Source organism: Gavia stellata, chromosome 8, assembly GCF_030936135.1.
Source record: "Gavia stellata isolate bGavSte3 chromosome 8, bGavSte3.hap2, whole genome shotgun sequence".
In the NCBI taxonomy this organism is placed as follows: Eukaryota; Metazoa; Chordata; class Aves; order Gaviiformes; family Gaviidae; genus Gavia; species Gavia stellata.
Window position 1 is genome coordinate 14872063 of NC_082601.1, and position 13670 is coordinate 14885732.

Genomic DNA, 13670 nt, shown 5'->3' on the forward strand with positions numbered 1-13670 from the left:
AAGCAAAAAAAAAAAGACAGAGAAAGCAAAATTTCTTTACCTGTTAAAAAAAAAAGTTAAATTTATATATTAAAAGGATATGCTTCACATGCTTAGCTTGAGCATTTCTTCACAAATATACTGAACAAATCAATTTTTCCTGTTTTTCCTGTTAACATTTATGGCTGCAAAAATGTAGGACAAAAACATTCTGTATATGCAGCTGCACCTTCAATTTATTTTACTTTTTTTGGTGTAATGCTTTATTAGAAATATTCCATGGTACTCAAAGGACCTCATGATTAAGGAACACCAAACAGAGTTCATTTTCTGTCCACTGTTTTCAGCAAACAGTGAAGTTAATTGCTTTTTAAGCTAACCACCCCAGTTTGAACACAGAAGCCTCACGTATTATTGAGCAAAATGCGAAATCAATAGAAGCATTAGCAATGTAGATCTGAAAAAGCCTGCACAATAAACTCAGCTCAAACAACGAAGGTGGCATTGCATTACAAAGTTTTAATCTTCCATATATATATATATATCTAGAAAAGGATAAGACAGAATTATTGCTAACTGGAGTCAATGTTAATACACAAATCCTTCTGCCATGAGCAGAACTACTGAAGCTCCATTTCGTACCAAGACAAGTTCCTAAAGCCAAACTCTCCAAAACAAGGTGAGCTCCCGCTGACCTTTCCTGACCTGAGGCATTCATAACCTGCCTCCCTCACACAAATTTGCAGAGGTCTAATAAGACATGGGCTTGCACTGAACCTTTCCCTGATGTCCATTTGTACTGCCTCATATGTTGACTCATTCCTCTGTTTTCATGAGAATTACAAAAACTGAGTATCTTTGAGAAGTCTCAGTTGTCAGAAGTTTGCGCTTTATTTCTTTTCTTTTTTAAGGGGGGAATACTGATTACACAGAAGCACCCCATATTTGTGACATGGCTTCCTAACTTCACTCCAAAAAACCCCACGGATACTAACTCTTTTTACAATAATTCCACAAACAAACAAGTTTTCTCAGGGGCAATTAGGCCTATTAGCAAAAAAGGCAGAGCTGACCTAGATTCAGCAATCATACATTATTTCTCATCTAAAAGGATGCTGTATTTATAGCTTTGTATTTACAGCACAACATTTAAGTAAACAGTTCTCTCTTTTCTTTACTCTTTACTTCATATTGATCAACATTTACTGGTTTTTCCATCTCCTTAGGAATATTACATATTGTCCTTTAATTCAAATGAAAAATGTGTTATTATTCTGATATACTAAATTGCCAAATTTTCCTAGAGTAAATATTTCAACAAAACAAAGCCTGATGTAGGATCTCTGGACTCATTTTAGTAAATTCTGTCTGCATACACGTGTGTAAATTTTTTTCCAAAATAGGAAAAATCAAAAGAAATTATAAGCAAACATGGACTGAAATGTTCACAGTTTTGGTACTTCCATTTCTAAAGCTATCCTTAATGATTTAGATACTGTTTTCTGAATGGGGCTGACCTGTTTTCAGAATGGCTGCCATCCAAAAATTCCAATCTGTCAAATCATGCCACTTATGTAGAGGACCAGCACTAATTAAGAATACTGCAAATTTGAGGCATTTCTTCAAGGATTAATTGCAACTCACAAGCCTCCTGTCTTGATTCACACTGAGCATTTTCTTCAACAGACTTCAACACATTGCTATCAAAATAAGCTTACATGCGTCAAGCTAGGACTATACAAACAGAGATTAATTTTATTAGTGCCAAGCAGAAAATTGGGGGTGGGGTTGGGTGGGCAGGAATCAAGAAAAAAAAAATGCAGAAAGCTCAGGTATTTTTTAATCACAAAGGAAAACACAAGTAAGGATAAAATTAAATTTGTACTCATTGGTGAATAGTGGAATTAAGTTTTTCCTCTCTTCTCTATTTTCCCTTTTCTGTTCCTACTTGGTAGCATTTTCTTCATGTAGTTACTTCACTTTGCATATAAATTTGTGAATTTATTCACAGAGGCTTTTTGTTATATTGATTTGGTGCAACTGCATAGTTCACATCTGTAATTATTAGGCAAAAATTAGAAGCTTGCACATACGACAAAAATTATTTAAAAGAAAATTTCCATGTTATTCCTTAAAAAGAAAATTAATGATTGTTTTCCCCTTAAACAAAAAAGTCTTCTACAAAAATGTTTTATTGATAAATTAACTAGACCTACCTTGTATATTCTTCTTGGAGCTTGTTTGGGTCACTCACAAAAAACTTAACTCTGAAGTTCAAACTGTGAGGAGATCCTCCTATGGACAAGAAAAGTTATTTCTAATTAATCAGGGTACCCTAGAAAAAGAGCATAATAATGATATATACATTGACTAAATACATACACGTACTCACTTTTTAATTGTTTCCTGATAGGTTTGTTTGGATCCAGCCACCTCTGGAAAGAGACAAATTATAACACCAACTTTAGAGAAATAAAAAAGTACAAATTATAGACTTACACATCAAGAAACTGTTGCTTTTCTATTACTTGGTCTTTTACCAAAATGTCCTACTGACATACAAAGTCTTGCTACTGATTCTGGAAAGACACCAAAATTATCATCAACAATTGCTATTGTTCTTCTTTCCCTGAGATTAACCTCTGTTGTCCAGATATCTGTCTCTTACAGTGTTAATGTGACTATGACTTGGGTCTATGATTGCCGCTGTATTGGGTTTGTGTGGCAAGGTTTTGGTACCAGGCGGTGTGGGGGGGTGGGGCTACAAGAGTGGCTTCTGTGAGAAGCTGCCAGAAGCTTCCCCTGTGTCCGACAGAGCCAATGCCAGCCGGCTCCAAGACGGACCTGCCACTGGCCAAGGCCGAGCCCACCAGCAACGGTGGTAGCGTCTCTGGGATAACATATTTAAGAAGCGGGGAAAAAAATGTGCAACACCAACAGCAACTGCAGCCAGAGACAGGAGTGAGGATATGCAAGATCAAAAACTCTGCAGACACCAAGGTCAGTGAAGAAAGAGAAGGAGGAGGTGCTCCAGGCGCTGGAGCAGAGATTCCCCTGCAGCTTGTGGTGAAGACTGTCACCCTAGAGCCCATGGAGGGCCATGGTGGAGCAGATAGCCACCTGCAGCCCGTGGAGGACCCCACGCCGGAGCAGGTGGATGTCTGAAGGAGGCTGTGACCCTGTGGGAAGCCTGTGCTGGAGCAGGCTCCTGGCAGGACCTGTGAACCCGTGGGGGACCCACGCTGGAGCAGTCTGTTCCTGAAGGACTGCACCCCGTGGACAGGACCCATGCTGGAGCAGTTTGTGAAGGACTGTAGCCCATGGGAAGGACTCATGTTGGAGTTCATGGAGGACTGTCTCCCGTGGGAGGGACCACACACTGGAGCAGAGGAAGAGCGTGAGGAGTCCTCCCTCTGCAGAGGAAGGAGTGGCAGAAACAATGTATGATGAACTGACCACAACCCCCATTCTCTGTCCCCCTGTGCCACTGCAGGGGAGAAGGTAGAGAAAATTGGGAGTAAAGTTAAGCCCGGGAACAAGAGAGGGGTGGGGGGAAGATGTTTTAAGATTTAGTTTTTATTTTTCTTTATCCTACTCTGATTTGATTGGTAATAAATAAAACTAATTTCCCCAAGTCAAGTCTGTTTTGCCCGTAATGGTAACTGCTGAGTGATCTCTCCCTGTTCTTATCTCGACCCATGAGCCTTTTGTTATATTTTCTCTCCCCTGTCCAGCTGAGGAGGGGAGTGATACAGCGGCTTTGGTGGGCACCTGGCATCCAGCCAGGGTCAACCCACCAGTCACATGAGCCCGAGAGAGGTTAGAACTCAATTATGGTGTGTTTAACAATCTTCAGCTACTCTTTAAACTGATTATCTAAAGTGAACTAACTGTGGCAGTGATGAGCTATAAGCAGGCTAATTTACCCAACTCAGAAGTTAACTTGCTTAAACTAGTTCCAGTACTTTTGACTCTGCATTTTGTAGGTCTGAAGCATCCGGTGAGTGTCCCCACTGTCTCAGATATTCTCTTCAAATTGTCAGCCTAAGTGTCATCTCTGGTAAGTCGCTAACTAGGATCTTGGAAACCAGAAGCTCAGCACACAGCCTACTGGATTAAGGACTACAGAACAATTTTACCAAACAGCGCCCAATCTTGATCATCTCTATGGTAGAACGCTGCTGTGGGGAAGTACAGACAGATCTTTATAAAAATCAACACTGCAGATTTCAGAGAGAAGTGTGGCTCTCCAGAAAGCCCTACAAGTTGTTTAAATCACTCCCCACCAGCAACCCAGCAGACTCTGCACATACCAATGTACTTCAGTTAACTCATAAATCTATTTTTTTGTTATAATTACTGTTCGATTCCTCATCCTGCCTTCCAATACAAGCCCACAAGCCTCAGGAAACAGTTATATGGCCACCGTTACTTCATATGAAGTGACAGAGACCTAACCCTGTACGGCCTCACATATATCACAGGGCTTTGTATTTTTTTCATGTGAGGGAGGAGGCAGCAAACACACAGAGGTACGTGAGCTATCTGACACACACCATGGATCTGGAGTTAGTTCTGAGTAATTCTATTCATTAGGAATACCAAATAATGATGGCTACATCCAAATGCTATATCCTTGTAGTAGATGACTTAAGAGGAACTAAAGAGACAGTTTGATACAGCTTAAAGAGTGTGATTATTTCAAAAATACCTCACACAGGATCAATTAACTTTTAAGACAAAATGTAAAGGCTTAAGAACAGACTCTCCAGACAGGGATACACATGAATTTCATATAAGAATCTTTCAAAACACTATGAAAGATACTTCAGTATCTTTAAGCAAGGGGTTATCAACCAATATACCTGATAAATGCCCAGATCTGACTGATAATCCTCGGATTTTTCTTTTGTGAGAAGTACTGTTTGAGATTACAGTTAATCCAGAAAACCTGGAATTGAAATGCCTGGCAGAAAAGCCTGCATTTACATTTCCTTCTGGTTGTAAAGATCAATTTAGTATGTACTAGCGTAGCTCAAAACACAGAAGAGCAACTTTTTTTTGAACCATATTTAACATGCGATATCCATGCTTTCAAGTGATATCATTGGATCCAAATGCAAAATGTGGTTTTCTCTCTGGGAAACTGCAGAGAGTTAAACCACTTAATATTGTAAAGAAGCTGAAGTTGACAGGATTTAGGCAAAAGTACCAGAATTTCATGAATCAAGGTGCTGCTAGCAAGACGTGTTATCCCATTCACATGCCAGTAAATCTGAGAGGCAGGTAGATTTGGGGATCTATGAAGTTTGTACCCCAGTCCCTTGGAGAGTCATTTCTGTACTCTCTCCTCCCCCAGAAATGATCCCTGCCTCACTCCCCCCTGTCAAGGATGCTCAAGCACCCTCGCTGACAGGATTCACTGCACCCTCACTCCCACTATGCACCAATACCCCCTTCTCAGCATTGCTCCAGGCATCCACAGCCCAAGACCCTAGCCAAATACACCACTCCAGCTGTACACTGCATCAATGCTTTCTTGCATTGACTTTTACTGTGACATTAATATTATACAAAAAGATAAAGTTTGTGCAGTTTATGAAATCCACATTTAGGCACAATGATAGAGGTTTCACGCTCAATTAGCAAAATCCCCTTTTCCCCATCACCTTTACCTCCTGCTGTATTGACTATATCTTAGTAATATTCTGCTGTGTTATTTCACAACTAACTAGAATATTTGTCAAACCAATCTGGTTTCTTTGTCCAAATGTAAATGTAGAAATAAACTAATATCAAAAATTGAAATTAGTCAAACCCACAAATTCTTCAAGCTTACATGACTAATATTGGTAACATTTCTATTTAGCTCTGACACATTGTTTTCATGGCAACTAGATACGTGCTGAAAAGCCAAAATGTTTAGAAGTCAAAGGATACTAAAACTTTAAAGCATGTGCTTATATCAAATAGCTGTGAAGTCATTCTTCTTTTGGACTAACTCTTAACCAGATCCTTCTATTACAGTGTTGTGTTCAGCTGCTTCCAGATAGACAAACTAAAAAAAGAGAGCTTAGAGGTCTAAGCTTTGGAAAGCCAGATAAATGAGAATGAGAAACACTACACGTTTCTGAATGTTGAGTAAAATATTGAGTGATAGTCAATTAAATACTACTTAAAGCTTAAAAATAATTCAGCCTTTTCTACAGCATGCATGTATCTTTTCAGCCTGGAAACAAAGTTTAGAATAAAAGATTAAATGAGGCCAGCTTGCCAATGTCTTAACAGAACTATCCACAAAGTTACAAAAGAAAGCTTTGTTAAATATCTACAATTGTGCTATACTGCTTTATTCTTATTAATAATCTTAATATTACCAGAATTTAGAAAAAGAATGTAATTAAGAACAATGTGCTCTAGAGAAGAAATAAATGTGGAAATAGTTCACTATTCAGGTAGAAGAAAAATTATGGCTGTACTGTGACTTTTTTCTTCCTCTTCTACATTAAAAAAGACATTAAAAGTAAAAAGGAAAAAACCAACCTTTTAGTTAAGATAAAAAAAGTAGTCCTTCTATTTACAAGTCAATCCTGGTGGTAAAACAACAGTAGACCAAAATGCACTTATCAAAGAAAGTTGCACTGTCTTCTGAAATTCACCTTAGTTACTGAATGATTAAGACTTTACAGTGTCACTTATCTCTGTAGATCCCATTCTGCACATTTTGTGAACAAAAATTACTTTTGACGCACAAGTTGGGAGATAAATTTAGACCCCATCACTGTGACATGCATATAATGGGAATTAGGTAAGGAACTGTATTATAAGAAATAATACTTAGTTAAATTGCACTTTAAAGTAAGTATCGAACATTCGATACCTATAAGAGAAAGTATTCAAGGAGTATTCTTCAAGCAATCATGATCTCAGCAGTACCTTACGGCCGGATCTACCGGTGAGTTATAAAGTGATTTACAAAGTTTCAGTCCTCTGGAATTTCCTCTCAATTAAAGCACATGAACTATTATAAACACTCATTTTCAAAGGAGTCCCTTTTTCTGTTAAGGTGATGGACTGACAGCCCTTGTCAGATAGCGGACTATATGAAGCGCTATTAGAAGACCTACCAGGTATCTGGGCTAGAAACAAAAACACCATACAGGACAATCTAAAACCCCCCCTCACTGTTTTGTAAGTCCTAATGAAAAAAAAACCCTAAAAAAATGAAATTAAAACAAGAGTTACTATTTCTTATCCCAATTGACAATGATCATGCAGACTAGTAAACAAATACAATAAAACAAGCAATATCCTTTTAAGGTATTATTTCATAAGCACAGATCTCAACATTTTACTACAAACTTGTAAATATTAACATTTAGTTTTATTGTAACGACAAGGTGATACTGACCCACTCAAAAGACACAGTTGGAGAAGATGGCACAATATTGCAATGACTTCTATTTATTTCTCTTTACAATGTCACAGAGCACAGTGATGGACATGATTATGATTTATAAAATTGTATTTATAAAACAGAGTCAACTTACAGGGTTATCAGTAGATTCATCAGCCAACTGTAAACCAAAGTAATCTCTCTCTGTCAAATCGAGATGCTTGAAGACTACATCCAATAAAACTTGTCCCTGATCATGTTTCTGCAGAGAACAAATACATGTATTGTTTAATAAACAAACACATAATCAGACACACAGACTTCAGGCAGGCAGAGCACATACACATTCTTTCAGATGCGCTCTAGCAGCTTAAATTCTAAATATCACAAAGTGTATCCAGGAGCACTATTTTTAAATAAGCTTCATCTCTCTTTCTGAAACATATATAAGGAATTATTATTCTTCCTCTTTGTCATTATCTGACAGTAAGAATTTCTCACTTCTCAGCTACCTACATGATTATTCCTGAAAGCCATTCATTAGCCAAATTTGATATTTAAAAAGAGTACTGAAAAAAAGAAAAGGAAAAAAGGCTCGGATTTGACCAAAAAATTTGTAGCCTTGTTTGGGTCACTGAATTTAAAAGTACAGATCTGTACAAGTTATTCTTACTTATTTTAGCTGAAAATCTATTCCTGAATCTAAACGAACCAGCATACTGAAAATGTTTCCAAAGTTAAATGGCATCGACAGCTGAAGCAGCCAACTATCTGACTGATAAGCGTCACTTAAATGCTTTCCCTCAAAGATACTACTTCACTCTAAATGAACTAATTCAAATGAACTGAATAACAGTAACATTACTTCTCAGAGACAAGTGAACAAACTTGATTTCTACTACAGGGAGAAATCTTACCCATAAGATTATATAAAAGGAATCTGTAGTTGTTGGTACCTAGCAATTTTTTGCCTAACCTGAAAATACTGCCAACACAGTAATTGAAACACTGAGTGTGCCATTATGACAGGACTCAATAAATACACTTGGTGAAATCTGAAGGGAGTTTCCCAAAGAAGTTAAAGTGTCATAGCTTCTTGAAGTGAAAAAGATGAGGAAAAATTCTGCAAGAACATCTGTCAAACAAAAGAAATTATGAAAGAGATGATTGATACATTTTCCACCCAGATTTTCTACTTCTCTGGCACCAAGCAAGCTTCTAGTAATCTTCTAGGTGCCAAGTACTATTGATGCTACAATAGATTTGATACATCTTGCCTTGTTTACTGTAGGCAATAAGATATTTTTAAAGTTTTAAAACAAAAAACCTGCTGTTCTGCTCCCAAATGACCTCACTTCTCATAGAGATTATACAACAGTTTACTTTTACCACCATTAAAACAGAAGTATATAACTAAAAGGTCAAAAGAAGGTTGCAAGAATTTAATGAATATCCATACATGAGAAAAATCCACAAGTCACATTCAGACATTTGTTAACATCTAAGCGCATCCTATCAAAACTAATTTTTTTGTTCAGCTGAAATTACACTTAAGTTGAGTAAACTGTCAAAACCATTTATTGGGGGCTAAAAACTCCAAGAAGCTTGATAATTTATTTCATAATAATAAAAAAATTAGCAAATAGTTATCAACAAATTATGCTTGAAATGATTCCAGCAGGACAATCATAACCACAGCTCTGCGTATTTAAGTTGAAATTACATAAGGCATATATTTCAGGTCCCATATAAATTTGGCTAAGTTTAAGTGATCTAAGAATTGCTGTATTTACTTTGAAAGAAGATTGTATTTTTTAAAAAAATCATACAGAGAAAATTTCTTGATCTTAACAGCCAGCAGGAACACCATTGTTAAAAAGTTCACTACTTTAAATTTTAAGTAAATTTAATTTCATTACTTTTCAATTTACTTTCCTATAGCTGAAAACAAGCAAAGAAAATAAACAGGTATTAATATATATATTATATATATATAAAATGCATACGTCAATTTTTATGTACAGTCCAAAAATAGTCACTTTCATTTTTACTAGATTAGGAGTTTCTGATATATTTTGAAATAAACCAGTAATCAGTACAATTTTTTCAGCAAATAAAACTAATTTTAAAATTACATAGCAACACTAATTGCTTCTTGGCATTTTTCCCCATGTAGATTTAAATCAGAACTTGAACTAAGAACTTATGACAGTAACTATCAGAAAACAGGAGACGTTTAGAACTCAAGTTTAGGCTTACATTTACTACAGCTGACATGTTATTTCTTCAAATAACATGCACATATAAATTCTGTTTTTTCCAAATTTTTTCCAATCTCAACCTGAGAATTTACATTGTTTCTTAAATATGTGAATAGATGTTTCCTAAAAAAAAAGCTTAGAGCTTGCTGATCAGTTTGAATTTAGTAATATAAAATGTCATTTCACGACCGCAAGGAAGGTATTTCTCCTTCAATAGAGCAGCAAATTTGGTAAGAGAAGACTAGTTTCAACATGAAGCATTTGTTTTGATCACACTGTTTTACTCTCAGTGCAAAATAAAGACAAGCATCTAGTAAAACCAGACCTCAGTTTAACCCATCTCTGATATTCATGTAACGATGCTGCAGCTTGCCAGAGCAGATGAAGGTCACAATCCTACTTGTTGTGAAAGGTCCAAAATATTTGTAATACTATCATAACCATTGAATAGCTGCTATAAATTATAACAAGTATGATAGCAAGTTTCTACTTTTGCTTTTTTTTTAATAAAAAAGTGAAACTAATAAATGTGGATTAGCATAAAAAGAAACATGCTTTATTCCTACAGATAAACATTAATATTTCCTCTTAAAACAGGAATAATGGGAACTATCGAACATAAAACTGGAGTAGTCAGATACAAAACATAACAACATTTTTTCTGAATTGGCATATTAGAATGTTATGCATAATTCTTATTAGTCATTGCTGGAGGCAAAATGTCTAACAAATTTTGGCATTCTAGAACAAATTTTGGCATCAAAATGAGAAATGGGAAAAGCCCCCCATCCTGGCTTTCCTGGAGGGGGTCAGACAGCCCTGCTGCTCACAGCTCTGCAGGAGGCTGCACTGCTCTTTCACTAATGACAACACTGGAACCTCTCCTGTTGCAGCTCACCGCAATACTTGTGTTGCAACTCAAGCAAGCGCATCTGCAAACAGCCAGCACTGCATTACTGTCTCCTTTCATTCTACAGCTTTACATGAGCTTTGCAAAAAGTTAACCTTGTTTTAAAACAAGTTTCTAAGCAAGCAATTTATTTTTTTGGTCAAAGTAAAAAGGGAAGCACCTAAGTAATGCTGAAGATCAAATTATTGAAAATTTTCATTTGTAAAATTACTGGGGGGTTGCTGTGGGATTTTTTTGTTTTGGTTTGGGTTATTGTACAGATTTTTAGATTTTATTTCCATTAGAGTGTGATTCATTAAATTTGAGGAGAATTCTGAGATAATAAAGGCTCCAAATTGAAACATTTGTCCATGACTGCTAACCCACTAGCCTTGCTCACAGAGCAGCTCAACCCATCTAACCTTGCCTTAGTTTTCCCCTCAAGTTTAGCGTGATCTCCATATCTATGTACTGGCTTTCAGGGAGTACAATTAAGTCAGCCTTCACAGAAAACATACAATTGAGGTATTTAAACAATTCATTAAACCCAATTAAAGCAATTTGATAATGAAGAAACAGGTTTACGGTAATGCAAATCATCCTGATCACGTTACTAACTCAAGTCAGCCTCACTTCTTCCAGCTACGCTTTCTATGAAGTATGTTTTTCAGGGTCAAAGTAGGAGTTCTTCATTTGGTAAGCAAAGTGTTTTATAGAAACGATTTTTACTCCTCAAACATATGCACAGGTTTGTTCCAACTGATTCTTCTGCCTGCAACCAAAACAACCTTTGTCTGGCTACAATCCACAGGGATTATTTGATTTGATTTGTTACAGTCTATACAAGGTAAGGCTTAGCACAAAGAATGCCTATTTTGCACATCAATGGAAAAGGCTGGTTGAAATGTGAACTTAGAACACGTCACATAAATTATCAAGAGACATTGTCTGTGATCAGTACTTTACTGTTGGAAAAGAAATAGCATTTGAGTACATTTTTATTAATACAGCACTCCATACTCCAGATGATTAAGCTTTACAATCATTAGCATAGAGCATACCTATAACAATCACCAGGAGAAAAAAACCTTGCTAATTTATTTGATGTTATCTTTGTTCTTCCTGTTTTGAAAACATTTCCATACACATTTATTGCCAAGTATTGTGTCAACCACAATGAAGTAAAACACGGCTATAAAACCTGAAAACCTGTATACCATGTAGGTTAGCATACATTTGCTATGATTGAATACTTTATTACTCCCTATTTTTGAAAAAACAGATTGAGGCTAAGATCTGAGAGCAAAATGTTGAGCACCAAGGAACTTTTTATTCCCTAAACTCAGTTTTAATAGACAAACTTGCAGGCTGATCTGTGTAAGCAGTAAAGCGTGATCCATGCAACTAAAATATTCAGTACACTGGGGAGGTGGCGAGAACATATTACATAAATTTTTCTTGGGAGAGACAGAATAGACATTTGAGGATTTATAACTTGTGATTCTACTCTAGACAGGCACAGCTTTTGAACACCTACGTCAAAAAGAAGTATAATCTCCCATACCTATTGTACAACAATTATTCCTTATTTTAGCCAACTCTCATAAACAAACAAAAAACTGCAAGACAGATATTTTAATGGAAAATTCATACACCCAAAAGCAAAGAACACAACATTTACAATTCCTCATGCACTTTTAATGCTTTGCCTCCAACTACATTCTGCACATACTGCTTTTTGGCAGGCAGTATAGACCAGAAAACTGTGTTAGCAAGGGTGAGAAGATAAGATATACAGAAGAGCAGGGGAATATTGCAGAGAAAAAGGGAAAAGGGATATATAAGAAATTATCCCAAAAAGGAGATGAGGCTTGATGCTGATAAACTGAAGTCTTTTGGTCATTCCTCTCCCAGCTCCATCATCCAAAATTCCCACCCTTAATTACTCAGAAGTCCCAAAAAGTTAAATAGCTCCTGAATGAACTATACAAATGACTTAGGAGAACCTAAGTTCTCAAACCTTCTATCTTGATTGAAAAATCTAAAACAAATAACCACCAAGTCTACCTCTAAATCTTAAGCCACTCGACACTGGACCCTTGCAAGTTTTTGCTAGATGACAGATTTCACTCCTCTGATAGGCAGCTGCAGGCTGCACAGTCTCTAACCACCTGATTACAGAACAGAGAAATGCAATCACTCTCACAAATCTTCCCTAAAGCATTCAAATGTATCAATATCCTCACTAAACACTGGATATCAGAATTTAGTATAATTACTGAGCATTAGAATTTTTTCATATAGTCCAAATTAAACTTGTTCACACAAATTTGATAACTGCTTCAGTTTCTCCCTCACTCCCCAGCTGAAGTCCCACAGCCTTATTTGTTATCAAGCTACTCCTTCACTCCATTACCTGAAGTTCAAATAATAATCATGCCACTTGTAACTTCTACCATCACATTATTCAACCTTTCTACATGTAAATCATCAATTCTACAGCTTATAAAGTAAAAGCTGAGTTCTCCTGCCCCAGGACACCCCACAGCTTCTTTCCTGTTGAGTTCTGCTTCTTCTCACACAAAGCACTTTAAATGCTTTAATATTTTCTTCTGAGGTCCTTGCCTGTTGTTTGTGGGGGTTTTTCCTCAAGAATTTGAAAGAAATGGTTGCACTTGTGTCAACATATGCACGAAATCATGAACATTTTCATTTTAACTCCTTATCAAGGATTACAGATTAGAAAATCTGATGAATAACCTATTTTAAATTCCAGGCTCATATGTGAAAGTTATTCACTTTTTCCAGTAACAGTCCTCAGCATTCAGCAACCAGCTTCCTATTTTCTTTCCTGCCATCCTCATTAGTGCATTAGAAGGTGGTGAGTTTAAGCCAGGGAAATCATAGAACAAGAATATAATCTGAGAAAGCAAGAAGCAAAGAGGTACTTTAAGATGACCATACACATGACTGAACATAGTTAGCTACACAGTCATGAGAAGAGTTACCATTACACCTTACTCATGCTCAAAATGCAAAAACCAGAACGGACTAAAATAAAAGCTCGCTTCTCATTCAACTCAGTGGCAAAAATGCCCTCCATTTCCAATATATATTTAGGCCATGAAGAAGATTACTAGAAATA

The 13670-nt window shown here is 36.5% G+C and overlaps 1 protein-coding gene across 1 annotated transcript in view; it reads right to left on the minus strand.

Annotated features, from left to right (window-relative positions):
- The window catches only part of PTPN4 (protein tyrosine phosphatase non-receptor type 4), a 112880-nt gene that overhangs the window by 56394 nt on the left and 42816 nt on the right, over window positions 1-13670 (minus strand). The window contains exons 3-5 of the mRNA XM_059820076.1: window positions 7530-7637; window positions 2372-2414; window positions 2196-2274 (exon numbers count right to left, since the gene is read on the minus strand). Coding sequence (XP_059676059.1) covers window positions 2196-2274; window positions 2372-2414; window positions 7530-7637 — 230 coding nt within the window. The remainder of the gene's footprint in view (window positions 1-2195; window positions 2275-2371; window positions 2415-7529; window positions 7638-13670) is intronic.